Genomic DNA, 27,524 nt, shown 5'->3' on the forward strand with positions numbered 1-27,524 from the left:
TTATTATTATTATTATTATTATTATTATTATTATTAACGTATTTCTCTTGTGTTACTTATCTTGACTATATTGCCTAGGGTAAAATATGTTGATAATATAAAAATTTACTAAGAACATTAATTTTCTTCTAACATTAATTTTATTTAGTAAAAAATAAACAAAAGTTAACAAATAACACAATGTATTCTGCTTACCACAGATGTAGCGTCCGTTTCTCTCGTGTGCCGTGGTGGCGGCGGCGGCGGCGGCGGTTTTTGGTGAAAGTAACAGTTATACACGGGCACTGACGCTTAACCCTTAAATTGAACATTGCCATATCATTGCGTGGGTATACAAAGATATAAATAGACATGGCGACATAATCTAGGGAATACCTGTGGTATCACATGCGTTGACGTGTACTTCCTGTGCCTGTGGGACTCATATTATCAACATGACGAATTTAGAGCGGAATATTCATTATCTTTACGTAACTTCTGTGTTTTTCACAACGCTTGTCAATGTCGAAGGCGGTAAGAGCTCTTTTCTTGTCTTACACGTAAGGTCATTCAATCCTCGTGATCTTGACGTAGAACTCGATTAGCTCAAATGTAAAGATTGGCTAGGTAAATGAAAACATGTCTAACTCGGAATAGGGTGATCATATTACAGATCCATTCATTAAAATAATTGATTAAATGAAAAACACGAACTGCGCAGTTAAATCTAATGTAGAAATATGGGATTCCCTAGTTTCTCTTTCGCTCCAACACAAAGACGCTAAGGCCTGTGGTCTATCGGTTATTTGAGAAGTAAGAAGACAAAATAAACAAGTTTTTTCTTATTTTCCATTCCATACTATTGTTCTGCATTTTATATGAGGGTCATTATCAAAATATGTACCGTACCCTTTTTATGGCAGTAATCTCTATCTAAAATAAAGTTAGAGATAGCCCTTAACTTCCATCCCTAATAATTCAATGTGGAAGCAAAATAAAATATTATATATGCTTTATTTACTTGTGGTGGAGTGGTATATAGTCTGAATTATTGAAATATCACTGTCAATAGACACCGAATGCATTTTTCAGTGAACATATTTCATATTTTGTGTCATATACACGAGTTATTATGTCGTTATTTTACTAATGTGATTAGAATCTCAAAAATAAACATCAGTTTCCTCCATGTTTCTGTCATTAAATAATGAAAAATAAGCAAAGCCTGCCTGTCCAAAATATGTCTGCTCTTGGTTTTACCATTTGTTTAGTTAGGTGTCAGAGTTATCCATCTTTATGTAGACATAAGGTAAATGAATGTTCCCTTATCACATCAATTTCTCTCTTTCACGGAGAATTTCTTTTAAGTCAACAGAAGAAAACGTTATTGAAACTGTGGAAACAAGGCAACAGCGAGCATCACCATATGTAATTTCCATGTAACCTTGTTACAAAGAAAACTATTTCATTTTTAAAACATCCTTACATGCATAATAGAAGAGTTAAATGCACTGGTAATGAATCTTGTCGGCTACTGTACAGTGAGCAGTCAATTGTATTTTTTTTCATGTTGAATGAAATATGTCTTTGGTGTAACTGTCCTTGGTGTTACCTAAATCATGACAAAATGTCTTTGGTATTACTTAATATGTCCTTGATGTAATGTAAAATTTCCATGGTGTTACCACAAGTCAGCAATTATTAACATAGAATGGGCAACGTCTTGTGACATTGAAATTAGAACTCTTTAATCATATTAACACTTATATTTGTATTGTTATTAAAACATTCTAACTTACAGTTAGATGAAGCTAAATGTCTTTGGAGTTACTCAATATGTCCTTGGTGTTACCACAAGTCAGCAAGTAATAATTTTGAAGTTAGTGTTAAAGGGTAAAACATGTCTTGTGCCATTGTAATTACAACTCTTAACTCATAATTAACACTTAAATTTATGAAAACACCCTAACTTAGGTCCCTTTATAATCACTAAATGTCTTTGGTGTTACTTAATATGTCCTTGGTGTTACCTCAAGTCAGCAGTATTAACTTCAAAGAAAACGTTGTGAAACAAAAATGTCAGATGCCATTTCAAATATGCAACACCAAATAGTGTGCATCATTTCCTTCTGAAAAATTATTGTGATGTGAAAGAAAAGTCGTTATGAGTAATGGTTTTGTCTTTGGTGTAACCGTTTTGTCTTTGGTGTTACCAGAGGAAATTCTGAAAATGATTCAGGTTAAGGCACATAGCATACCATGATTTACAAAGAACATTTTCAATAAATAAAGAATATTGAAATTATATGGATCATTTTGGCAATGTGTGGGGACACAGAGAAGAGAAAATGAAAACTATTTCTCTTCATTTCCCACAAAGAGTGATGATCAAGGTTTTAAAACGTGGTGATATTAAAAGTGAGATTTTTTTCTTTTCTAGGCAGAGGTAAAATATTAGTGTTACAATAATACGCTGAAAGAAATATTGTATATATTTTTTATTTCTGCAAATAATCGGTAATTATAATGGTTACACCAAGGACAATACATTTCTACTGTTTCTCCGGTGTATTTAAAATATGACAAAAATTATGTTTCTTTGTGTTGGCATAATTTACCCAACTACTTGTTAACTTTAGATGTTTCTTGTTAAATCACTAAAAGTTGGAATTTTCAAGTTATAATTTTGTTTATTCAACAGGACCAAAAGGGGTACAAATTTTGTTAAGACCCATTAATGAATATGTGTGTTTATAACATGTAAACGTACACCGGTATCTGATGTTAAGTCCATGTGGGGATTCCGGGGTAGCACTGGTCCCCGGAGTTCGATGTTTGTGACCTTACTGACAAATGTGTTTATATATCCGACGACCTAGGCCGTTCTTCGTGCTTTAAATCACTGTTTTGCCATGTCCAGACGTGATGATTTACAGTCCGACACGATATAGACGGAGCATTGCTGTCAACGGCATTAGACAATATTCACCCACATCACATGCATATGGTCATAGATATGATAACTATTTAGGCCATAAAATGTTTTTTTGGGACGCTGGATCTTTCACTCAAACGAGAGACATTAAAATCTGATTAAATTTGTCATTTATCCAGATAACTTTATCCAAATAAAGCATCCTCTTGTTTGATGTATGCTTCTTCTACCCAGTATCATTATATTCCCTACAAAGAGTTTAAATTACTTTCAGAACTTTGGTGAGAAGACAATTTTCAAGGAGGTTAATTTGCATTTATGTTTAAAATAGGCCTTATAAATTCCACACCTAAAACTATATAATTAGACTATTAGTCGTAGGAACAGAAAGTCAGTTTTATTGTGGCGTGACGCTTGACCTTTGACTTGCAGTCCCCACTGAGCAGTGTCAGTATGGGCTATACTTCGACACGGCGCTGTCCCGGTGCGATAGCTGTGTTCAACTCTGCCCCCGGGTAGGGTACGAAGCGATACCCCAGCCCTGCTCAGCATACTGCATGACAACCACGTCAGCACCGACCACGACAACAACCAGCCCAGGGATGGAAGGTAACATGTCAGTTATAGTGAATACACATCATCTAGTTGGAACACATCCCCAACTCTTGTCGGATGATGAGAAAAGATACCATAATCATCTAAGGTTCGGGTGGTCAGGCTCGCTGACTTGGTTGATGCATGTCATCGTATCCCAAGTGCGTAGATCGACGCACATGATGTCAACCACTAGATTGTCTGATCCGGACTCGACTATTTTCAAACGGCCGTCATATAGCTAAAATATTGCTGAGTGCGGCGTTAAACACCAAACACCAAACAAACAAACAACAGTAGCAAAATATGTTTGAGTTCTGTAAAAAATTGTGCATGACACATTTAAAAAATAAACAAATATGTGTTTAGTAAAGAATTTCAAAACGATAAGATTTTCAAATTGACTGTTTTATATGGAAAATACATAGTAAAGCGGTGCTTAACCTTTTCGTTGTGTATATATTTATATCAGTGGAAAACAACCCATTTTAAATGAGCCTACATGATAATATACATGTACACACAACGCTGGTATGTTGCTTCCAGTCCCCCCAACACTGAGCACGACTGCCATCATCACCATCGCCCTGTGCTGTATGTTGTGTGTTGTGAGTGTTGTGGGCTTCATGTGGCTGTTCGTCCCAGCATGTCAACCTTCCCGTAACTCCCGCGAGAAGGAAGACTTGGACGAAGAGGATGTGCCACTCGGGGGCGTCCAGGAAACTAGCACTGAACACCACGGTGAGTATTGTTTTAAACAAGAGTAGGTTCGTGTCCGTGCCATATCTTGAACTGCCCAACATGTTTCAACGAAACTTGGGTTATGCATTGCTCATCCTATTCACTGGTGACTTTGGATATTTTGAAAGTTTTCTTAATTTTGTTTTGTTACGTTTCCATGGAAACAATTTGGACTTAATCTCAAACAACTCTTGGCTTGGCTTACAAGCTCAAGTATTGCCTTTCATATTTTTCAATTTTATTTTTTCTAATTTGTTGTGTTTCCATGGGAACAATTTGGACTAAGTCTAAAAAAAGTAGCGTTGTTTCCCGCCAAGTTCTACAGCTATTAATATTTCTGCATGAAACCGTTATATTTCCAGGCTATAATTTGCATATTATTGTTTTTCGGATTTGCAAACACAACAACTTGAAGTAATGTATCAAGAAAGAAGGGGGAGACATATGTTTTTATTAGTAAAAACACATTCTAGCCATTATTATATCGAGTTAAAGGGTTTTTCTGTCACACTGCTTGTGAACATATAGAGCATCCTTAAATTCCCTATCATTCACCAGTGAATGCATTTGAAACAACTGAAGGATATATGAGAACAACCTCCGCGGGGATTCCGGAGTAGAGTATGTCCCAAGCATCCCATGCATGTTGGGAATCGGATGGTCACAATGTCCGACCTATCTGATACTGTGTCACCATGTCACGTGGACTGTTGATCACGCTGTCAACCAGTTGTCTGCCTGGCCCAGGCTGGATCATTTTCAGCCTGTTTTCAAAAAGATGCTTGCCCGCTAGCCAAATGCTAGTGACTTTTAAATAGGGCTAGTAACATTTCCGTGCCGTTGGCCCGACTGTCCAGTTGAAAATTCTTGTCCATACATATGTGTTTTTACGACTCATCAAGTCAGTAAAGGCGTCATTTAATGTCACAGTCTGTTGTCGTTTTGTTTTTATTTCGTAGTTTATCCATAAACCACATAAAGTAGTAAAATTGGATTTTGATGTACCCTGATTATCATGACTGACGTTTTTTTTTTTTATTTGTTTGTTGTTAAACGCCGCACTCAGCAATATACCAGCTATATGACAACCGTAAGTCACCTCTTTTGATAAGCATAATTGCCTTTACGGGCACGCATGGTTACGGCACGCATTGTTTGCTGAAGACCTATTTTGACCCGGAACTTCACGGGTTTGTACATGTATGCGTTATTAGCCATGCGTGTGAAAGCGACAGATCCACCACAAACGTCAGAGAAACGTATAGTACCAAGCAACCAAGCAGTTTCGCGTTATGGTCTCAACCCCCCCCCCCCCCCCCCCCCCCCCCTCCACACACACACACACACACTCACACACACACACACACACACACACACACACACACACACTCACACACTCACACACTATGATGAGGGCTCGCAACATCTTTTGTTACCAAGTCCTCCTGGCCAGTGCACTTCGGCAACCAATTCATGCATTGTTTTCAGCGCATGTAATATAGCTGGTATTGTGCTTGACTGCGGCGTAAAACAACACACACTAAATCGCAATGGGGTAAGAAGTAGCTATCTTCGTGTTTGTTGTTGAACGCCACACTCATCAATAGTCAAGCTATATGACGGCGTTCTGGACATGAGTGAGTCTGGACCAGACAATCCAGTGGTTGACATGATAAGCATCGATCTACGCAATATGATGACATGCATCAACCAAGTCAGTGAGTTTTGTTAAAATTCGGTATCCGGTTCTGCAGGTCATATGATCAGTCACGCATGTAAAATGTATTTCCGACACGTTTTGGTTTAATGTCCACAGGAACTGTCTTGTGTGTGTGATGCGCAATGGGCGTGACGCTGGATCAGTCCGATGTCGTCAAGTCCAGCAGCTTCGTGGTCATCCCAGCTTCTGTCAATGACAATGAGCCATGGGTAACACTCAACATGTATGTATATAGCAAATTCTTACATGTGTGTATGGGCGTTTTAATGCATGAGTAATTATGTACTGTCAATCCCAGATGGGACGATTCACCGATACATCGTGATGCTCCGTAACCACTCGACATATCAATACGAAACTAGAAGTACGGCTGCCTTTGCACCATACGTCAGTGCAGTGGCATTTTCAAGATTGCTGCAAACAAATCTACTTGTTTCGGCATGAGGACTGAATATACAACGGCAAGCCTGACTGACTCATCTGCTCGTGGAATCCTTTTTGTTCCATGATACGTATCGTAACTCTGTGTGTCGTCCCACTGTGCGTGTCGGTACTGTATGGTGCTTCTCGCCTGTAGTATAGCGCCTACCTAACTCATCACAGACAACGTGTTTGTACTGTGTGACGGGTGTATTGGGAGTTTACTATTATATGATGTACATGGGACATCGTTGGTTGCTTGTTCATTATTTAAAGACAATAAATACATATGGAATGTTTATTGAAAAGTGTTCTATACTACTAAAAATGTAACCAAAAAGGAGGACCACCCGTTCCTTTCATATCACTATAGTTAATCTGCTATACGATGACAGTTTACTACAGTACCAGGAAAGCATCGGGTGGAACTTAACATTTTGCTGGTAGTATATTTACACATACATGAGGGGAGAGATCACGATATATATTCCTGGTTTAACGCTTGCTGAATATGATATTCAAATTGCGAAAGGTTTTAGCATTTCAGAACCCATTTCACAATTAATGTGTAAATGTTTATTACATTTTGTTTCATATTTATGAAAAACAGAACAAATTATTAAATAAAAAGCCCTCTCCATAAATATCAACAGAATGTACCAAAAAAACAATGCATGATGGGGCAGGTGTATAGTCCATGGAAGCATGCTAAGCATTTTAATTAAGCTCAGTGTTCCAAATTAATTAGGTGTAATCTTATAGGTAAATATCATGTAGAAGTTGAATATTAACATATTCATATAGATGAAAATAAAGTAATTAACTGTAGCAATTATATCTTAACTACGTTTGTGAGGTTTATAATAAAGGTTAAACCATACTAGATTGATAATTTGTCTTTAGGAATCGCAACCTCCCCCAATGACTGGAAAATATGTTTTTGAGATTAACAGTAATTACAAGTAAATTATATATTAATATTGGTCGAGGGAAACTGTAAATAAAGTAAAAAAAACACTCGAATCTTTCATATTATTATAGTTAATCTGTCGTGCCATGGTTATTTCATATTGAATAAGAGTCAACTTTATAATATGTATTATTTGTTAAAACAATAATGTCTTATGTTATAAGCCTGTAAGGACGAATAACAAGTATTATTCATTCGTGTGTTGCTTTCATCCCCCATCATGCAATGTTTGGTATAACAGTAAAATGAAAAAAAACCAAGATCAGGTGACCTCACTTTATATAGAATGTATATATATATATATATATATATAGATCGATTTGTATAAATCTAAAACATGTTTGTTAGCTGTGTCAATTTTGATGAAGTCATTTGCAATACATTTTTAAAGGCGGAAAAGAATATAAATTATTTATTTGTATATGAGACGTTTGTATGTGAAAAAATAGTATACGCATTACCTGTGCGGGTCTGCAACAAAATACATAAAACCACCTCCGTATTGAAATTTCCATTACGTTGGTTTTTTTATGTATATTTACCCCACCTCGGAGTCATGTGTAGTTTTAAACATGACACGTAAAGGTCCTTCAGATAACATAGGATGAACTGTGCATATTCAATGAGATCTGCAATATTCAAGAACAACAATCGAAGACAGATATGTCAAAGATATGAGTTTGAGCCACCGAAATATGTTGTTTAATATAACTAATAATAATAAGTGTATTGCTTTTTAAATATTAATTGTGACTGGTGATAGAAAACAACCTATTGTGAAGTGACTGACGTAATACGGAGGTGTTTGATAAATTATGGTTCCTTAAAAACAAAAGCTGTCTCTAGGTCTATTCGCCCCAACCTCTCTGTCCCTGCAGTGTTGCAATATTACACTAACTGGAGGAAACGCGTTTTTATTTTCGGATTACGGATCAGCTGGCCGGATAGAAAAACAAACGGCCAAAATATAAATGTAACTCTAAACTAATTATTTCCAGACCTTTTTGTTTTTTATTGATAAGAAAATTGAAATTACACTAGCGCAAATGTGATATCAAGAAACAAGTTTGAAAAATTAAAAATTAATTAATCAAAACCATAGGAACTTCTCTCGCCATTGTACCCATCCAATTAGAGTACAAGAAGTAAAGTATTGATGTTCCTGGAACTGCATCGATCGTAAACAGCGTGCCGGGCCACGCGATGTCAAGCCAGAACATATATATTCACAAACATCGATTTAGCAACCTTTCTTTCACCTGACCTGGCTAATCTATTGGTAAAACAATCCATACACTATAAGACTGTTTCCTAAGTCGTGACCTCCCCACGCCAACCGTGCATGGTGCGTTCCCCGATGGACGAGCAGGATGCAGGATAAAGAAATAGAGTTGACATGTTGAAAATATGATGTTATGAAATAATATATTCTATCAAGTGCCTTCAAATATACATTTAGAATTCACCCCCGTAAAACTTTAATATTTATATATTTCTTTTGCATTGGGAACTGTCAAAATTTACCCTTACAATCTCTATAAACATTGTTATTGTATACTGGAGTCTCTTAAGGGAACACGCTTAAGTATCAAAAATAAAATCTTGCTCAACACCTTTTAAATATACGTAATGGGTCAGAAATGTTTTCGGTGAATTACCCTTTGATCATTTTAGGTTGGTGCTTCAAGTTGTTGTAGTTATAGGGGAGATAATCCTTGTTTTTAGTTGTACGTTTATGGAGATTGTATGCATCACATATCTGTCTGTAAACATATTTCAATATGTTTATACGGGCCGTTCAATATGTTTATAACAACGTTTATAAAAAAACAACATGTCAAGTTCAAAATGACTATGACCTTTTGTACGTGAATTTCCAGGAATGCTGATCACGTTATTATTCCAGGGGTACGGGTTGACTTGTTTTACACGGGTATTCACGGGTATACACGGGTATATCTTATACAATAGTTCACCTTTGTCTGCGCATCCTGTAAGTCCCAGATGGATCCGTCATGTCACGTGTTACATGTCGTATGTCTTGAACGTTATTTCGTGGTATCTTTATAGCGAGTAGCGGTTGACTCCCAAGAAGCAAAATCATTACCTCTTTCGCCTCTCTGATTTTGGCTAGAAACTATACAGAATAATGTACATGATATTAAAGCGGATTGATTCGTTGAAAATATCTAAATGTTTAACATTGAATTCGTTGAAAGTGAATTTAAAGATTATTTCCTTTTCTCATGTGTTTCAAGAATACGAGAATCCTACTTTCATTCTTAGGATTTATTATCTATATAATTCTCTACCCTTTATTTGGTCATATAATACGAAGAGGTGGTGATATTCACTTCTTCGGAAGCCACGCCGTAGACGAGACGTCAGTGTGTTGGGAGGTTATAGTATGGAGCTTATCGCATCTCTGTAAGCTGATCATGTACACTGATAGGTGAAGCGAGAATTCCGGCGACTAGACCAAAGACAGTTTTCCCACTTTTACAACATATGATAGAAGCGTTTGTAATTGTTCTTAATTACTAACACCTTATAAATGCGTGCTATTTTAAAAATATATTTGTTAAGTAACTTTTGGTCCCGTGGAACTGATCTATTGACTCCATGTGTACTGTGTTATTGATGTGTATATTATATACTGTAACTATGGCAACACTTTGTGTCATTCTGATTGGCTCAAACTATGTATTAACAGTGAATTTTACCCCCAAAACTATTTACAGATAGTTGTTATATTTTCTAGAAAAGTATGGCCAGATTAAAGTGTAACCTTGATATACAAAATAAAAAAAAGTATAAACTCATTTTAAGACCTCAGGGTTGGCATTTTAGTAAGCTGCTGGGAAACGTTTGTGTCACTACTTAAACTTTCTCTAACACTGTTTTAAATAAATGTAACTCAAGACATCAGTAAATTGGCAATTCAGATGAACACATTTAGTCGGTTACGTTCCTATGGATAGCCATACACAACTGTTTACATTCTCAATATAAGGCGTACCAAATTATCAGAACTTGACGAAAAAGAGGGTTTGATTAATTAAAAGTCAGTTTTGCGTTGTTAAAATGAAGTTCATCAATGAAAAGGCACATTCTAGTGGTCGTAGATTCTGGTAATTAGACATATATGGACCATTGCATGCAATGTGGCCATGATACCTCAAGGTCACTTGGTTTCAAGCTGTGCCGAAATCTTAACTCACTTCAGAGTGTATTAGTATTGTTTTAGGTAAAGTGTATTTCGGGAAGTAAGACTCACTAAGGCGAACACGTGGCACGAAATTATGGCAGATGATAGTGGTAGTTATACAAACGTTCTCTCAGCAGCTGCATGCGTGTTTACTACTCTGTGATTTCAATGTGGGTGCTTTACGTTTATGAACTCTGAGAAGACCTTATTACATCATTATCACTTGTAATAAAATGGCCGCATTAAAGAAATCTTGTTTCTTGTCGTCATCGGGCACAAACATTGCCTGACACGTGATACTGTAGCTCACCTGACCGAAGGTAAAGTGAGCTCATGTCGTTGCCTGTTTGGGCGCCTTCATTTGTTTGAAATTCGATTTTCAATATGTTCGCCAACACAGCCATTTTGAGAACCCTGTTTATGACCTTTAGCCAGAGATTTGTTTTGTAAAGTGAATCTAAATTTAATATCTTGTAAATTTTTAATGTAACTACATATGCTTCTAACGGTTGTGCCATAATTTCACTATTGGACTTGATTTGACATTCGAACTTCACCATGCCCTTCCAATCTCTCAAATGCTGATGACTGTATGCCTTATATTGCCTATAGGCGAGCTACAGTGTCATGGCACTATAGTTACATAAGCATATTTCGTTTGTGATTCCTTTGTTTGAAGAAGTGCATATTACCATGCGGTAAATTTCGCAGTGCCGGTTGTGGCACAGCAGATGGAGTTTAAAGATATATAAAGTAACTAATACAAAATGTGTGAGAAACAAGATTAATTTAATGTGGCCTAATGTTGATGTTTGACGTGTTAAACAAACTGTTTTAGATGGATGCATAGGTCCATAGTCCATATATACTATTTATCACACATATTAATATCATGTTTTATTATTTATACGAACAAATGGACCATGTTTCTTGATAACGGTACATGTATTTTGTCTCTCTGTCTACACATAATGTACCGCCTAGCCCACCGGGCCGGGTGACTGGGGCCTCCATCCTCCATCCATACATCTTACAACATGTCTGTCAACGTTTAACGATTACGCTGGTAATTGGGGGCAATACCTTCATCCCTTTAGCGTTTTATCTCATTCAAAGGGGGCGGTCGGATAGCCTAGTGGTTAAAGCGTTCGCTCGTCACGCCGAAGACCCGGGTTCGAGTCTCGACATGGGTACAAAGTGTGAAGCCTGACGTGATATTGCTGGAATATTGCTAAAAGCGGCGTAAAACCACACTCACTCACATTCAAATGTCATCCATTGCATCAAGATTGTTCTTTACAGCTGCTTAAATACATGGTCATTAGTTAAGCAACCATAAACTTATTAAGTGGACATGCACATAGGAATCTCTTAAAAGCTATTTTCTATTCATAGATTAAATCATAAGAAGGTATATTTATATATATAGTGCATCGTTGGTTGTGATAATGAGAATTCAGTCGGGTACAGTCGACTCGCCTGGTATAGATCTATTGTTTGTCTCCAAGGCTGGCATCGTGCGCTGATATTGGTTGTGTCCTCCCATGTTGTGTTCTGCAGAACAAAATGGCGCATCTAGTTTCTGTTGTAAAGGTGATTGAGGATGGGTCTAGCGTCCAACCCAACAGACACAGAAGAATTAGATGATGCTCTGAAATATTATTTTAGTTCTCTGTACATATCAGATATGAAAGGTCACACGTATTGATCAACACACTTGCTATAAAAAGGTCAAAGGCGAAGGTCACAAGATAGAAATAAACCATTAAAATGTTTGAGGTTACACTTTCTCAAAGAGTATTCTTGCATTTATCATGAAACTTGGTGCATACCTTCTTTTGGTAAAAAAAACGTCAAGGACAAGGTCAGTATTCAGGTTCGTAATTGTCATTCATTGCCAATTTCTGTTGCGCTGGAACTGGTATGATACTGAGACGTGGTACTTGGTACATCTGAAGAAGTTGCCTTCATTAAGGTCAAGGCCTAGAAGTAGTGTTTTCGGACTGGAAGTACATGGCATGTTAAGATTTTGGGAGCTTTGGGGAAATGAAGGGGGCTGCTAATGAACTTGCAAACACATCTAGTTCTCTTACGGGTACAGTAAATCCTTATTTAAATTTTATACACCATGTGGGCCAATATTGGGCCAATCATACATTGTTTTTTGACCGCCACTGTAGGTGATTTTACTCATTGACACAACGGATTATTATCATGAGAGTATGTTGATCTTGGCACATGTTCCAAGGTGAAGCTCACGGGATGACTGCTCACTTGAACGTTTGCGGTTAGTCTGTCTCAAAATGTCTCAAAATGTATTGAAGGTTTAATTATATAATTGGTCAAGCTAGTATTAGACCACTGTATGTGTCACACATTTCAACCTGCTGACCGCCTAGTGGTAGACAGTCCGCCCGGAGAAGGGAAGGTCCGGGGTTCAATCCCCAGCCGCGTCATACCAAAAGACGTTAAAAGGTGGTACTTGTTGTTACCCTGTCTGGCGCTCGACATTAAGGGTCTAAAACAAGGACTGGTCGGCTCGGAGTCAGTATACTGTGTCTGAGTGGGGTATTCATGTTAAACTGCAGCATGGTATTTCATCGTTAAACCCCATTTCACCTCACCCCACCATTACAACCTGCAGGTGTATTCCAAACAAGATCGAAAGTGCATAGAACCTTCTCATTGTGTAAACCGCTCCGTACGGATCCGGTTGTCGTCAAGACGACTAAACTGGATCGTGTCATCGTACCCAATGTGGAAGTTTTATCTTATTATGCTACTCGAAAGAAGTTAAGGACCGATCGATCCTTTCACATTACTACAGTTAATCTGTCATATGAAAAAATCGGGTGGTCTTTTACTTCTTTTGAGAAGTATATGAACCAATTTTATGTCAAGCCCCTACTCGACTATTTGCATGCCGCCGTGATATACCGTATTCGACGTAATAAGCGCACAGGGCGCTCTCAAAATTAGAAATAGGGGGCTCTTATTAGAATATGATTTTGGTGAGATTAAAAACGAGGTTGAAAGATTGTAAATTTTGTGGTCAGCCTGAAATGATATAGAAGAAGAATCTGTGTGTATTATACAAGATAGATATATTTTCGAGAATTTAATTGCCCATAATTAAGGGTGCATATAACAAACGAGTGCGTTTTATACACGAATAAATAAGTCTTGTGTTCATTGATCAATCGGAAGGGGTGCTAACTGGGATTGTTCACTTGCCAATATATTAGCAAATAACGCCGTGGGCGCTTATTACGTCGAATACGGTAGCTAGAATATTACTGACATTGGCGTTTTACAACATTCAGTCACTCATTAAGTAGGCTAGGAGTATGGTGATGTGTTTGGGGTCCCTATGATGAGGCGGTGGTTGGGCTACTTCCGGTGGGGCTTGATCCGGTGTTACGTGTGAAGCCGTCCACTATGGTGGGCCATCTGTTAATCAGCTTTGTTGGCGGCTTATTACGTCATAGATCCTTTACATTTTATGTCTTTGAAAAGGATGTATGCTGTGAGACAGCCGAGTAAGGTGAGCTACGTACCTTTAAAAACGCACCACCAAGTTACGTAATGATATTATTTATTGTCATATTCATATTTTGAGTGGTAGTCATGTACAAATCGTCACGGAGTAAAATGCACATTTTAACAGGATGTTGATAACTTTCAACCAAAATTATCTATTTTAGTTTTAGATTTTGTAAACTAACGTGATGCACCGTCCTTATGGCTGTAGATAAATTGACAAATGTACAACATCTCTTATTCCTGTCCATATATTTCCAATATTTTAAAAAATTAATTCAGGTCCAAGTATTTGTTTACTTTCAGTGTTGTCCGGTTTTATGTGGTCTCATGTTATCCGCGTTAAACATGTTTTGCATATTTGGGCGTAATCAACTCTGGTACACACGTCAGAACACTGATATCTCGAACAGATCCCACTTTCCTTTCACTTAACTGAAGTTAACTCAGACCGAACGTCACTACAGCCGACTCTCGTTAAGTGGCAATATCTACTATCTACTATCATCAGGCACTAAGGTGTCTACTTATCTGACAAGGCATCAAAATTGTATATCACTTACTTCTGTGGAACACCATTTACAGGGGGTCTTTTCTTAGTGAGGTGTTAGCACTGTAAGCAAGGATGGGTAAAGACTGCAAATACCAATCATTGTCGTGCATCAAAATGTTTTAATAGTTGCTCAGTTGCTAGGAGTTGACATCACCGGAATTGTAACATAAAAAAGCCCTTTCAAGTTATGTTATTAATTCCCCATAAAAAAATATTCGCGGGCCTCGGAAACGTTTTGCTAACGGGGTACTTACGGGATTCTAGTTAGTCCAGACCAACAAACATTTCTACTTATTTGTTGTTTCTAATTATTCGGTTTCTACTTAACATAATTGGACTGTTTGTACCCAAACATGCTGTATGTAAACAAGTGCAGTGGTGGTGCGTTTATACGGTGACTCAGTATTTAAGTTGTAGACCAAACTGTTTCAACAAACCATCAAAACCAGACGTTGATTTATCACTAGTGCCACGTGGTACATCTTAAGCTGCTCTCATTGGTGCGTGGTTCGCTTCGTCATCCTCTACCCGGCCAATGAGGTAGCATCTCTCACGTGCACATTCCAACCATTTCTTCATGAATTCCTGAGTGAGACTGCAACCCATTCAAAGTTTTTGTTCATTGTTGATTAACTAAACATTTCTTTCTGATCCCGTTTTGTATAGTTTTTGAAAGTTAATAAATTACACTGATTTGGAATATAGCCACCATCTTTCTGGGCTCCAGCAATATATACGATGCCATAATTCTATTCGGTTCTCAGATAAATCGCGAACACAGCGAATCAGTATGCTTTAGTTGTAAGTGTGTTTGTCCCATACGAAATTGGCATATCCATGTGTGAGTAACTGCCCCCATTGAAAATAAATAACAACAAATACGATAACAGACATGGTGATAAAACCATCTGTAGTTGATTCAGTTTGATTCACTGGTCGTATGGTGTGTTGAAACAGTTTGAGAGACAGAATACATGTATCTACATATTTACAATGCAGCAATAGTCACGGGCTATGTAAACAATGCAGCAATAAACAATGGTTACAACAATACAACAAGTTCCGCCAGGATAATTTCTACTTATATTTACTGTTATTTAACCGAAACTTAATGAAAGGAATGTGAGTGAGGCCACAACAAAGTCCCTTACTTTCCCACATGGACTGACTAAACATTCGAATTCCTCAAGTTTCTTTCTGGTTGACTATTCCAACGATAACTATTCCAAAGATAACCCTTTGACTATTCCAAGATGACCCTTTGGCTATTTCAAGATGACTATTTGACTATTCTAACGGTAACTATTTGACTTTTCCAAAAATAACCCTTTGACTATTCCAAAGATGACCATTTGACTATTCTAACCGTAACTGTAAGGCTTTTCCAAAGATAACCCTTTGACTATTTCAAAGATGACCATTTGACTATTCTAATGCTAACTATTTGGCTTTTCAAAAGATAACCCTTTGACTATGCCAAAGATGACCATTTGACTATGATAACGGTAACCCTTTGACTTTTCCAAAGATAACCCTTTGACTATTCCAAAGATAACCCTTTGACTATTCCAAAGATGACCATTTGACTATTCTAACGGTAACTATTAGGCTTTTCCAAAGATAACCCTTTGACTATTCCAAAGATAACCATTTGAGTATTCTAACGGTAACTATTTGACTTTTCCAAAGATAACCCTATGAATATTCCAAAGATGACCATTTGACTATTCTAATGCTAACTATTTGACTTTTCCAAAGATAACCCTTTCACTATTCCAAAGATGACCATTTAACTAGTGCCAAGATAACCATTCGACTATTGCAAAGACAGCAACTAAGAACACAACCCCAAAACAAGCAGCTTATGAGGCGAGGACTCCGGTGAATACATTGTTGTGGCCTTATAGCAATAAATATTGTGAAACATAACTATTTTCAAATGTTTTAAATGAAATATTGTTATATTGATGATTATACCTGACATTGGCTGCTTTGTTGGCAGAGAACATTCCATTTGTAATAAAATCTGGGAATTGTTTTGACTTTTGTTTTCCACGCTGATTTTAAGAATGAACAGTGACACTATATAGCAATTTGTATTTATGAACTTGGTTGATATTTGACCAAATCTGCGTGTGATACAGAATACAAATCTCTGTAGCACAAGACCGTCGAAAATAAGTCCTGGAGATTGAATAAAAGAGTTCATTCTCTAGAAGACAATAAAATGGACAGGTCTTGTCCGGGACGGGCAGTGATCTCTGCGCTCCTCGCCGCATCTCCCCGAAGAGATGGACGTGGACACACTGTGGGGATGAGGTGCATGTTATTTACATAAAATGCAGACACGTGCTACATATACTTGTAGTCGTTTATTTCATTTACGGCGATTCATTCAACAACATACATGTGTGGCTTAATAACTGCGTTATGAGTGCGTTGTGTTTCCTTACAGCGTCGCATAGGCGTGTCTATACACCTAAACAAAGTTTCACTTATGTTATTTTTTCGATAGGAATGCAACTACCATTTCTAAAACTTGCAGACTGATGATATTTACGAACGCTTCAAGAAGGAGGGCATATTACACTACAAAAATTCAGTTTCATTGAAATCAGTTCTTTTACTGCGATACGATACCTCCGTGCGCGAAGATGTAACAAGCCCTTAACAAGCCCTCCATCGTTGGTAACACTAAACAAGACATCATAATTGTGTGACTTGTTTCCCTTGTTTTGTCATTGGCTTTGTTAAACGGGGGAAAAAATCACATTTCGTTAATAATGCGTGTACTTATATTGCGACCCGGAAAGATCCGGGGTTAGAATGGTCCGAGAACCTGGTCAGTAGAATGACTACAACAGAGCCCCGAGAACCTGGTCAGAAGAATGACTACAACAGAGCCCCGAGAACCTGGTCAGAAGAATGACTACAACAGAGCCCCGAGAACCTGGTCAGTAGAATGACTACAACAGTGCCCCGAGAACCTGGTCAGGAGAATGACTACAACAAAGCCCCGAGAACCTGGTCAGAAGAATGACTACAACAGAGCCCCGAGAACCTGGTCAGAAGAATGACTACAACAGGGACTACAACAGCATAGATTTAGCAGAGCTGGTGGTTGGTGAACTTGCTGGAAATATCACTATATCATCAGTAAAGTCTCTTCAGCAGTTTTACTAACCCGTGAACATCCGGGGTAGAATAGGTCCTCAGCAACCCATGCTTGCCGTAATAGGCGACTATGCTTGTCGTAAGAGGCGACTCACGGGATCGGGTGGTCAGGCTCGCTGACTTGGTTGAAGCATGTCATCGATCCCAATTGCGTGGATCGATGTTCGTGATATGGATCACTGGATTGTCTGGTCCAGACTCGATTATTTACAGGCCACTGGAATATTGCTGAGAGCGGCGTAAAACAACAAACCAAACCAAACAGCAGGATTACTACATGATCAGTAGACCCACTCAAGCAGTACCACCGCATGATCACTAGACTTACAAACTGATTTTTATGAGGTAATTTAAAGTTGCCGTAAATGGGCGAATTAAAACAAAACAAACAACACAAAACGTAATAGATCAGTAAGTATAATCATCACTAGATCAATTCTACAATTCAAGGAGACTTACAAATTAAATTCAAATTTACATATATTGTGGTGATCAAATGAAAGCTACAATATTTCACGTGGACATGTTCATACACTGTGTAGAAAGGGTTTTCATAAAACGATTGAATATATCTTAATGCAATTGGCGAACTCTTCTTGAGAATCTCAGTGACCGTTTAGTTACACTTTGGCCTCTCTGGGTGTCCTTCGACGTGAGTTCTATGCCAGGAGTGACATTGACTTTGCGTTCAGTTGTGGTCTTCACCTTGCTATCCCCACAAGAAGAGGGTGTGTCCCTATTTTGTGCAGGCTGGACCGTGCATGGAACTTTGCTTTTTGTATATCCAGTATACGGTCTGTGTGCCTTCTTTGGGTGGGCTGGAGGAGCTATTGTCGGGAAACTGGCCTTAATCTTGCCTGGAGTGTGACAGGTCAGAGGCAGAGCCTTGGGATGGAGGGTTGCAAGCTGGAGGGAAGATCTGAGGTTCCTAAGCTCTTCCTCCAACTTCTTCCTCTGCTCCACCTCCGCCTGCTTCTCCTTCTCCCAGCTGCTGGCGAGCTCCTCCATCGTCTTCCTCACTTCCTGCAGCTCCGCATGCTCCATTGTTAAACTGAGCTTGTAGTTGAGATATTCTACACGGAACTCGCGTCTTTCTTCTTGAGCCTTCAGTCTTAGCTCACGTTCATGTCGGAGCTCGCAGCTCTGTCGCTCATTCATTTGGCGCAGCCTCTGATTTTCTTTGAAAAGTTGATCAAGGAGGCTGAGGAAGAGAAAAAAAAATGCATCAGAATATACTGATTATAGAGAAAATACCATGACATATAGTCAGATGTTTAACTTTGTTAATTTTTGCGCAGAGCAATAAAAAATCATTGTTCTGCTTGCTGTGTCTAATCGCGGCGCAGTTTAATCACATGCATGTATGACTTATTTATAAATCATGCCACTGGTGAACTAAGAGATGGCCACACATGATTCTGCTTACCTCTCCTCCGTGTCTCCAATTTGTGATTTTAGATCCATGTATTGACCTAAAAAACAAAGACGTGAATTGTGTACAACCTCGGGAAACAAGTTCCACATCTGCACGTTACGAAGTTGAGTGTACGCAACGGCAAGTCCCTCCTGAATGTCCATGTATTGATAAACATTCTACATCCGCTACCTACAATACTTTCAATCCAATTTAGATGACTCTTACACAAAACAGTCTAAGTTATTCGAAAACTTACAACCTGAAACTGTTATCCTTAAAGTTGTATGTTTTCGTATTTATTCACCAACTTCTAGAATGCCAGTTGATCTAAATTATGTTTCACTTTTCCATGGCAAATACTTCAATTCCAACAGTTGATGACCTACCGAGTAAATCATCGTGCAGTGTGGTTGATCCTGGACTTGACGGACAAGACTCTCTCTCTTCCGTCTCGAGGATGGGAGAGAGTAGCTTTCGTTGTTTCAAAGCCATCTGTTGATTGATAAATATTTTGTCTTTTAGCTTTTCGGAATTTGAACAACAACTTTGCTAACTGCCAGTTCATATCAGCACACTTTTGTACGCATTTTCGCAATTTGGCAGCAAATGTAGCTGAGCTCTAAAGTCAAAGTATTTCTGTGTAACGACACTTAATTCGTAGCGGAAATACATTAAGTCAGCTTGAATAAATTAAATAGATTTGCTTACCTCATCAGCAGTAGTTGGAAGTTATGGGATGAATAATCAAACAGTAACAGTCAACACGTCAACAGTAACAAATTCTGATCTTCGTGACACGCAAGACATGTACGTCTGAACACAAAGACAGTGTGATGTGAACAGAGGGCTTGGGATCAGGAACGTCGTCATGGAACCATTCTATGACGTCATTACTACTGTGACGTCATTCACAATGTGAGCACCCATTCGTGACCAACTCGTGTTTTTCCGGGACAAGCCGAAGAGCGACTCGTGACCCTCTCATGGCCATTTTTGCGACCGGGTTCCGTCTTAGCGCAAACGGGCATACCTTAAACAATTGTCAACTCAGTTAACTGTACCTTGGGTATATTTTTAGATGCAAGACATATGTAAAATCAAAAATTATTTCTGAGGGATTCTTTGACGAAGAACTTGAAATCATACGCGCATTCTGATTGGTTGGTCGTATTTTCGCACATAACATTCACCGTTAGGGGGGACGAGTCATCTTGAAGGTTACGGTGAGTGGTGACGAATTTGTGAGCACCGTCCAATCTCACGTTCGGCTATTTCCGTCAAGCCCGGAAAAAAAAGTCACTGGTTATGTCAGCGCCAGAACACTGTCGCTTAGGCGCCGCAATTTGATGTGCAGAGTTGAGTCCCTTGGGCTTGAGAGAAACATATGATCCAACCTCTGTGAACCTATGGGTTCGAATTCCGGATTGTATTTTTAGGTTTGCCATCATCATACCCGTATTCGTGAGTTTCCCCCAAGTGGTAAACGTCTAAGACCTGCATTACTCCGGGTATCCAGCAGCATAGAACTGACAGGCCGTATTATAACTGGAATACTGGTCATTAAGCGGCGTTAAACCAAACTCACTCACACACGTTGTTTATTGGGACCCTGTGTTTCACTAAAACGTATGTTGTATATGGGTATATACAAAAAAAAAGAAATGTCAGGCTGCCATCAGGACCCACAGACTTTAGAACCTTCAGGCCCTGACTAAACTCTTCCGGGAATCCTATTATAAAAAGCGGCAGCTAATCGTGACAAATAAATTGACACGTACATTTACTGCTTGTCACAAGGACAGATGCATATTTGGAACAACGGGCCCGCCACGAGATCTACCCGACACGGGCTTACGGGAAGGTGCACCAGCACAATAATACTGGTACCATGGAATATTGCTCATCAAGGTTCCTTCCAACAGAAAGTGAGTAATGCTGGTTTAACACGGTAACCTGGACGACACGCTTACAGGTAATTGACTTTTGTCTTTAAACAGATAACGATACACACCACTCACAAAACGTCATTTTAACCTGTTTGCATTGATCCTATAGGTAAACGTATACAGATGATATGTCATCGAGTGACGGTCGGGAAGGGAGATGAGAGAAACATGATATTTCACGAGACACATGGAATATAATATTTATTACATACTTATATACTTTAGAGTAGTTGTGTACCGGATTTTTTTTTATATTACAAATGTAAAACCGTGAAACGTAAATTATCGTTTCACAACCCCTTGTATTTGCGACTCAAAAGGTAGTCCCTAGTTTGCAAAATCTTAAAAATATAAACAAAAGAATTAAAAAATATTTGAGGTCACTTAAATTCTTCATCATACACTTGGATATGATTATACACATTCTACAATATTCTTGAAAGCAACGAGACAAACATGGCGCTTTGCGAAACGAACAGTCACTATAGACGAGTTAAATGAGATATTTACAGTTTATAACGAAACATTTTCGAGAGAAAAACAAGCGACATTAACGCCATAAATGACCATCTGTCATTTATTTGCCTTGTCAATGTGGAACAAACGTAAAAAGGAAGTCAACAGTTTGTGTACAGGCCGGCCACATACCATAAAGGGAGACAACTGACGGGGAGGTAGCTCTTGTATAACAGTGTATGTTCACTGCAGTGAAATATCAAGTGTTATGTTATGTGATTGTGTGTGTGTGATTTTGTGTGTGTGAGTGTGTGTGTGTTAGTGAGTGTGTGTGAGTGTGTGTGTGTGTGTTGGTATCGATCTTAGATATGTTTTAACCTGAAGTTACTAAACCAGATATATTTTTATTTAAAACTATGAGCCTGAATTTTTTGTGTGTTAAAAACACCTTGCCACAAAGTTATTTTTTTTGTGGCAGGCAGGTTTTTTTCCGACAGGCTGAAGCATATTTCTCCCCACTCACCCAGAATAACAAATGGTCCGCCCCTTATCCATACCAAGAAAGCCCGTGAAGATCCGGGTTAGGGTTGGTCTTCAGCAACCAATGCTTGTCGTAAGTGGGATGTAACGGGATCAGGTGGTCAGGCTCGCTGACTTTGTTGATGCATGTCATCGTATCCCAATTGGGTATATCGATGTTCATGATGTCAATCACTGGATTGTTTGGTCCAGACTCGATAATTTACAGACCGAAGTTACATATCAATAATATTGCTGAGTGCAGTCTTAAACAACGAACAAACATGTAAAGAATATCCTATCTGAGAGCATGTATGTAACTTAATATAAACTTATACAACACTTTAATGTGATCATTAAACACAATGCACGATATAGCATAGCCACAAGAAATATCGTTTATAGAGCCAAGCAACTACATTCAAATTGAAAAGGCGCCCCAATGGGATGGGAGATTCAGAACCTGTGAAAAATCTAGACTGCTTCGTTTACAGCTCTAGAATTGCAGCTAGGGCACGGCGAAAGGGAACACAGCATGGTTTAGGGACTGTGAAACAGACTAGATCAGCAGATCAGTTCTCTAAAAAGTTGAGCAGTCTCAGATGAAAGATCTGCATACGGTCAACAAGTCCAGTTGCTCAGGATTGACCAGCTACCAGACGAAGTGGATAATGATTGTCATGTACATGTATGTAACACTGAAATATATATTTATCATATAATGGGTAGGTTTCTCGGCAGGATAAAGCCAATAGTCTACAACGGATAAAAACGATATCCGTTGGGGTCATATGCGGATAGAGATGCAAATATCAAAGGTCAAGTAGGACTACTTTCAGTGTTTATAAACAAACATGGCGTCGTCCTCGTCATTCGGCGATCGCGTCAGAATTAACCATCGGAATCTGGATAAACTACTGGGATAATTGCTATCATTATCAAAAGAACAGTCTAATATACTAAAAATCAGTGTCTAACTGTGACGTAGCTAAGGCATTTTATAACTTTTGGCAACTTTGGAGATATATATTTCGAAACAGTTTTGCGAGGGCACGAGGCCTAGCCAAGCGGGATCAGTAGCCATATCTGTGCTTGTAGACCTCTGCGGCTTGAAACCTTCTCTACAAATTAAAATAGTTGGATTTATCCGAAATATGTTTGAATTGTTACCTTGTTTCGTTTTGTCGCTGTGTGTACATCTGACTACACTTCTTAACGTTATGACAGGACAGACCGACTGTCAACAACGTCTGACCGTGGCCGTGACGTCTCATAGAATAGGGTTAGAGTAGCTTCCCTTTGACAAAGGGCAGTTACTCTAGCGGAAAGACCGATGGATTGCCGCGTAAGGCAATTAAAAACAATTGTTGTTTTGCGTATATGTTGCTCCACCACTGTATAAGAAACAGATTTCAGTTGGAACTATATTGGCTACTGTCACTGTCCGACTGACACATCACTTACCCTGTGACGTAATAAATAATAATGCGCGCATTCCAGGAAAACTCGCAATGTTTCGGTAATGTTTGTGAGAGAGGGAAAGCGATTTTAAAGCACAGATTTAAAGAATGACATTATATGATAAAGAGGTTATCACGCTTGTGTGTCTGGGGATGGTAGATATCCTATATTAGGAATAAACACTATGTATTTAGCTCGCGAAGGCTCGCTAAATACAACGTTTATTCCTAATGCTGGATATTTACCATCCCCAAACACACTCGCGTGATAACCTCTATATATCCCACTGAGACACGAGACCTGTCCATCAGTTGTAAAATAGTCACACAGCTCGTCTCAGCAATATCACCATATTATCAGTAATGTCTCTTCAGCAGTTTTACTACATGATCAGTAGACCCACTTCAGCAGTACCACCGCATGATCGCTAGACTTACTTACATTTTTATGAGGTAATTTAAAGTTGCCGTAAATGGGCGAATTAAAAAAACAAAACAACACAAAACGTAATAGATCAGTAAGTATAATCATCGCCAGCTCAATTCTACAATTCAAGGAGACTTACAAATTAAATTCAAATTTACATATATTGTGGTGATCAAATGAAAGCTACAATATTTCACGTGGACATGTTCATACACTGTGTAGAAAGGGTTTTCATAAAACGATTGAATATATCTTAATGCAATTGGCGAACTCTTCTTGAGAATCTTAGTGACCGTTTAGGAACACTTTGGCCGCTCTGGGTGTCCTTCGACGTGAGTTCTATGCCAGGAGTGACATTGCCCTTGCGTCCAGTTGTGGTCTTCACCTTGCTGTCCCCACAAGAAGAGGGTGTGTCCCTATTTTGTGCAGGCTGGACCGTGCATGGAACTTTGCTTTTTGTATATCCAGTATACGGTCTGTGTGCCTTCTTTGGGTGGGCTGGAGGAGCTATTGTCGGGAAACTGGCCTTAATCTTGCCTGGAGTGTGACAGGTCAGAGGCAGAGCCTTGGGATGGAGGGTTGCAAGCTGGAGGGAAGATCTGAGGTTCCTAAGCTCTTCCTCCAACTTCTTCCTCTGCTCCACCTCCGCCTGCTTCTCCTTCTCCCAGCTGCTGGCGAGCTCCTCCATCGTCTTCCTCACTTCCTGCAGCTCCGCATGCTCCATTGTTAAACTGAGCTTGTAGTTGAGATATTCTACACGGAACTCGCGTCTTTCTTCTTGAGCCTTCAGTCTTAGCTCACGTTCATGTCGGAGCTCGCAGCTCTGTCGCTCATTCATTTGGCGCAGCCTCTGATTTTCTATGAAAAGTTGATCAAGGAGGCTGAGGAAGAGAAAAAGATTGCATCAGAATATACTGATTATAGAGAAAATACCATGACATATAGTCAGAAGTTTAACTTTGTTAATTTTTGCGCAGAGCAATAAAAAATCATAGTTCTGCTTGCTGTGTCTAATCGCGGCGCAGTTTAATCACATGATCTTCATTATATGCATGTATGACTTATTTATAAATCATGCCACTGGTGAACTAAGAGATGGCCACACATGATTCTGCTTACCTCTCCTCCGTGTCTCCAATTTGTGATTTTAGATCCATGTATTGACCTAAAAAACAAAGACGTGAATTGTGTACAACCTCGGGAAACAAGTTCCACATCTGCACGTTACGAAGTTGAGTGTACGCAACAGCAAGTCCCTCCTGAATGTCCATGTATTGATAAACATTCTACATCCGCTACCTACAATACTTTCAATCCAATTTAGATGACTCTTACACAAAACAGTCTAAGTTATTCGAAAACTTACAACCTGAAACTGTTATCCTTAAAGTTGTATGTTTTCGTATTTATTCACCAACTTCTAGAATGCCAGTTGATCTAAATTATGTTTCACTTTTCCATGGCAAATACTTCAATTCCAACAGTTGATGACCTACCGAGTAAATCATCGTGCAGTGTGGTTGATCCTGGACTTGACGGACAAGACTCTCTCTCTTCCGTCTCGAGGATGGGAGAGAGTAGCTTTCGTTGTTTCAAAGCCATCTGTTGATTGATAAATATTTTGTGTTTTAGCTTTTCGGAATTTGAACAACAACTTTGCTAACTGCCAGTTCATATCAGCACACTTTTGTACGCATTTTCGCAATTTGGCAGCAAATGTAGCTGAGCTCTAAAGTCAAAGTATTTCTGTGTAACGACACTTAATTCGTAGCGGAAATACATTAAGTCAGCTTGAATAAATTAAATAGATTTGCTTACCTCATCAGCAGTAGTTGGAAGTTATGGGATGAATAATCAAACAGTAACAGTCAACACGTCAACAGTAACAAATTCTGATCTTCGTGACACGCAAGACATGTACGTCTGAACACAAAGACAGTGTGATGTGAACAGAGGGCTTGGGATCAGGAACGTCGTCATGGAACCATTCTATGACGTCATTACTACTGTGACGTCATTCACAATGTGAGCACCCATTCGTGACCAACTCGTGTTTTTCCGGGACAAGCCGAAGAGCGACTCGTGACCCTCTCATGGCCATTTTTGCGACCGGGTTCCGTCTTAGCGCAAACGGGCATACCTTAAACAATTGTCAACTCAGTTAACTGTACCTTGGGTATATTTTTAGATGCAAGACATATGTAAAATCAAAAATTATTTCTGAGGGATTCTTTGACGAAGAACTTGAAATCATACGCGCATTCTGATTGGTTGGTCGTATTTTCGCACATAACATTCACCGTTAGGGGGACGAGTCATCTTGAAGGTTACGGTGAGTGGTGACGAATTTGTGAGCACCGTCCAATCTCACGTTCGGCTATTTCCGTCAAGCCCGGAAAAAAAAGTCACTGGTTATGTCAGCGCCAGAACACTGTCGCTTAGGCGCCGCAATTTGATGTGCAGAGTTGAGTCCCTTGGGCTTGAGAGAAACATATGATCCAACCTCTGTGAACCTATGGGTTCGAATTCCGGATTGTATTTTTAGGTTTGCCATCATCATACCCGTATTCGTGAGTTTCCCCCAAGTGGTAAACGTCTAAGACCTGCATTACTCCGGGTATCCAGCCGCATAGAACTGACAGGCCGTATTATAACTGGAATACTGGTCATTAAGCGGCGTTAAACCAAACTCACTCACACACGTTGTTTATTGGGGCACTGTGTTTCACTAAAACGTATGTTGTGTATTGTGAAGATCGGAAAAGGAGATATTTTCACGAGTGGCGATGAGAGAAACATAATATTTCACGAGACACATGGAATATGCTATTTATGTACCGGATTTATTACAAATGTAAAACCGTGAAACGTAAATTCTCCCTACCTAACACGCATGGTCGTTTCACAAAACCTTATATTTGCGACTCAAAAGGTAGTCCCGAGTTTGCAAAATCTTAAAAATATGAACAAAAGAATTGAATAATATTTGAGGTCACTAAAATTCTTCATCATTCATTTGGATATGATTATACACAAAATCAACTTAAAATCAAAATCAAAATATTCTTGAAAGCAACGAGACAAGCATGGCGCTTTGCGAAACGAACAAACACTATTGACGAGTTAAATGAGACATTTACAGTTTATAAGGAAACATTTTCCAACGAAAAACAAGTGACATTAACGAGGTACAAAGGTAAAGAAAGGAAGTCAACAGTTTGTGTAAAGGCCGGACACATACGATAAAGGGAGACAATTTACGGGGAGGTAGCTCTTGTATAACAATGTATGTAAACTGCAGTGAAATATCAAGCGCTATGATCACTGCAAAGAGAATATCACGTTTCTCACTGAATTATATAATATAACACATATTATCATGGACCAACCATTTGATATTCGTGTGTGCGTGCGTTAGTGTTAGAGTGTGTGTGTGTGTGTGTGTGTGTGTGTGCTAGTATCGAT

At 38.8% G+C, this 27,524-nt stretch overlaps 2 protein-coding genes and 1 long non-coding RNA gene across 3 annotated transcripts; 1 reads left to right on the forward strand and 2 right to left on the reverse strand.

Moving 5' to 3' along the window:
• The first annotated feature begins 148 nt into the window (after positions 1-148).
• LOC124150855 lies at positions 149-13,606 on the forward strand. Its single transcript, XR_007219936.1, has 4 exons — positions 149-513; positions 3,347-3,523; positions 4,055-4,249; positions 6,066-13,606. It is a non-coding gene; the product is annotated as an uncharacterized LOC124150855 (long non-coding RNA).
• Positions 13,607-18,272: 4,666 nt separating this feature from the next.
• LOC124150837 lies at positions 18,273-20,168 on the reverse strand. Its single transcript, XM_046522940.2, has 4 exons — positions 19,960-20,168; positions 19,638-19,743; positions 19,261-19,306; positions 18,273-19,035 (listed from the first exon to the last, which is right to left on the reverse strand). The coding sequence occupies exons 2-4, from the start codon at positions 19,741-19,743 to the stop codon at positions 18,408-18,410; spliced, it is 780 nt and encodes a 259-aa protein (XP_046378896.2). The 5' UTR covers positions 19,960-20,168; the 3' UTR covers positions 18,273-18,407.
• Positions 20,169-23,913: 3,745 nt separating this feature from the next.
• LOC124150835 lies at positions 23,914-26,089 on the reverse strand. The gene is made up of 4 exons (XM_046522938.2): positions 25,878-26,089; positions 25,556-25,661; positions 25,179-25,224; positions 23,914-24,940 (listed from the first exon to the last, which is right to left on the reverse strand). The coding sequence occupies exons 2-4, from the start codon at positions 25,659-25,661 to the stop codon at positions 24,313-24,315; spliced, it is 780 nt and encodes a 259-aa protein (XP_046378894.2). The 5' UTR covers positions 25,878-26,089; the 3' UTR covers positions 23,914-24,312.
• Between the last annotated feature and the right edge of the window lie 1,435 nt (positions 26,090-27,524).

Source organism: Haliotis rufescens, unplaced genomic scaffold (assembly GCF_023055435.1).
Source record: "Haliotis rufescens isolate VD_foot unplaced genomic scaffold, xgHalRufe1.0.p SCAF_11, whole genome shotgun sequence".
Lineage (NCBI taxonomy): Eukaryota > Metazoa > Mollusca > Gastropoda > Lepetellida > Haliotidae > Haliotis > Haliotis rufescens.

Bases quoted from the DNA above. Each gene is read 5' to 3' on its own strand.
- LOC124150837 (XM_046522940.2), bottom strand. From the start codon at position 19,743: ATGGCTTTGAAACAACGAAAGCTACTCTCTCCCATCCTCGAGACGGAA. The intron at 19,307-19,637 runs GTAGGTCATCAA...TTTGTTTTTTAG, and splicing joins ACTGCACGATGATTTACTCG to GTCAATACATGGATCTAAAA. The intron at 19,036-19,260 runs GTAAGCAGAATC...TCTCTTCCTCAG, and splicing joins ATTGGAGACACGGAGGAGAG to CCTCCTTGATCAACTTTTCA.
- LOC124150835 (XM_046522938.2), bottom strand. From the start codon at position 25,661: ATGGCTTTGAAACAACGAAAGCTACTCTCTCCCATCCTCGAGACGGAA. The intron at 25,225-25,555 runs GTAGGTCATCAA...TTTGTTTTTTAG, and splicing joins ACTGCACGATGATTTACTCG to GTCAATACATGGATCTAAAA. The intron at 24,941-25,178 runs GTAAGCAGAATC...TCTCTTCCTCAG, and splicing joins ATTGGAGACACGGAGGAGAG to CCTCCTTGATCAACTTTTCA.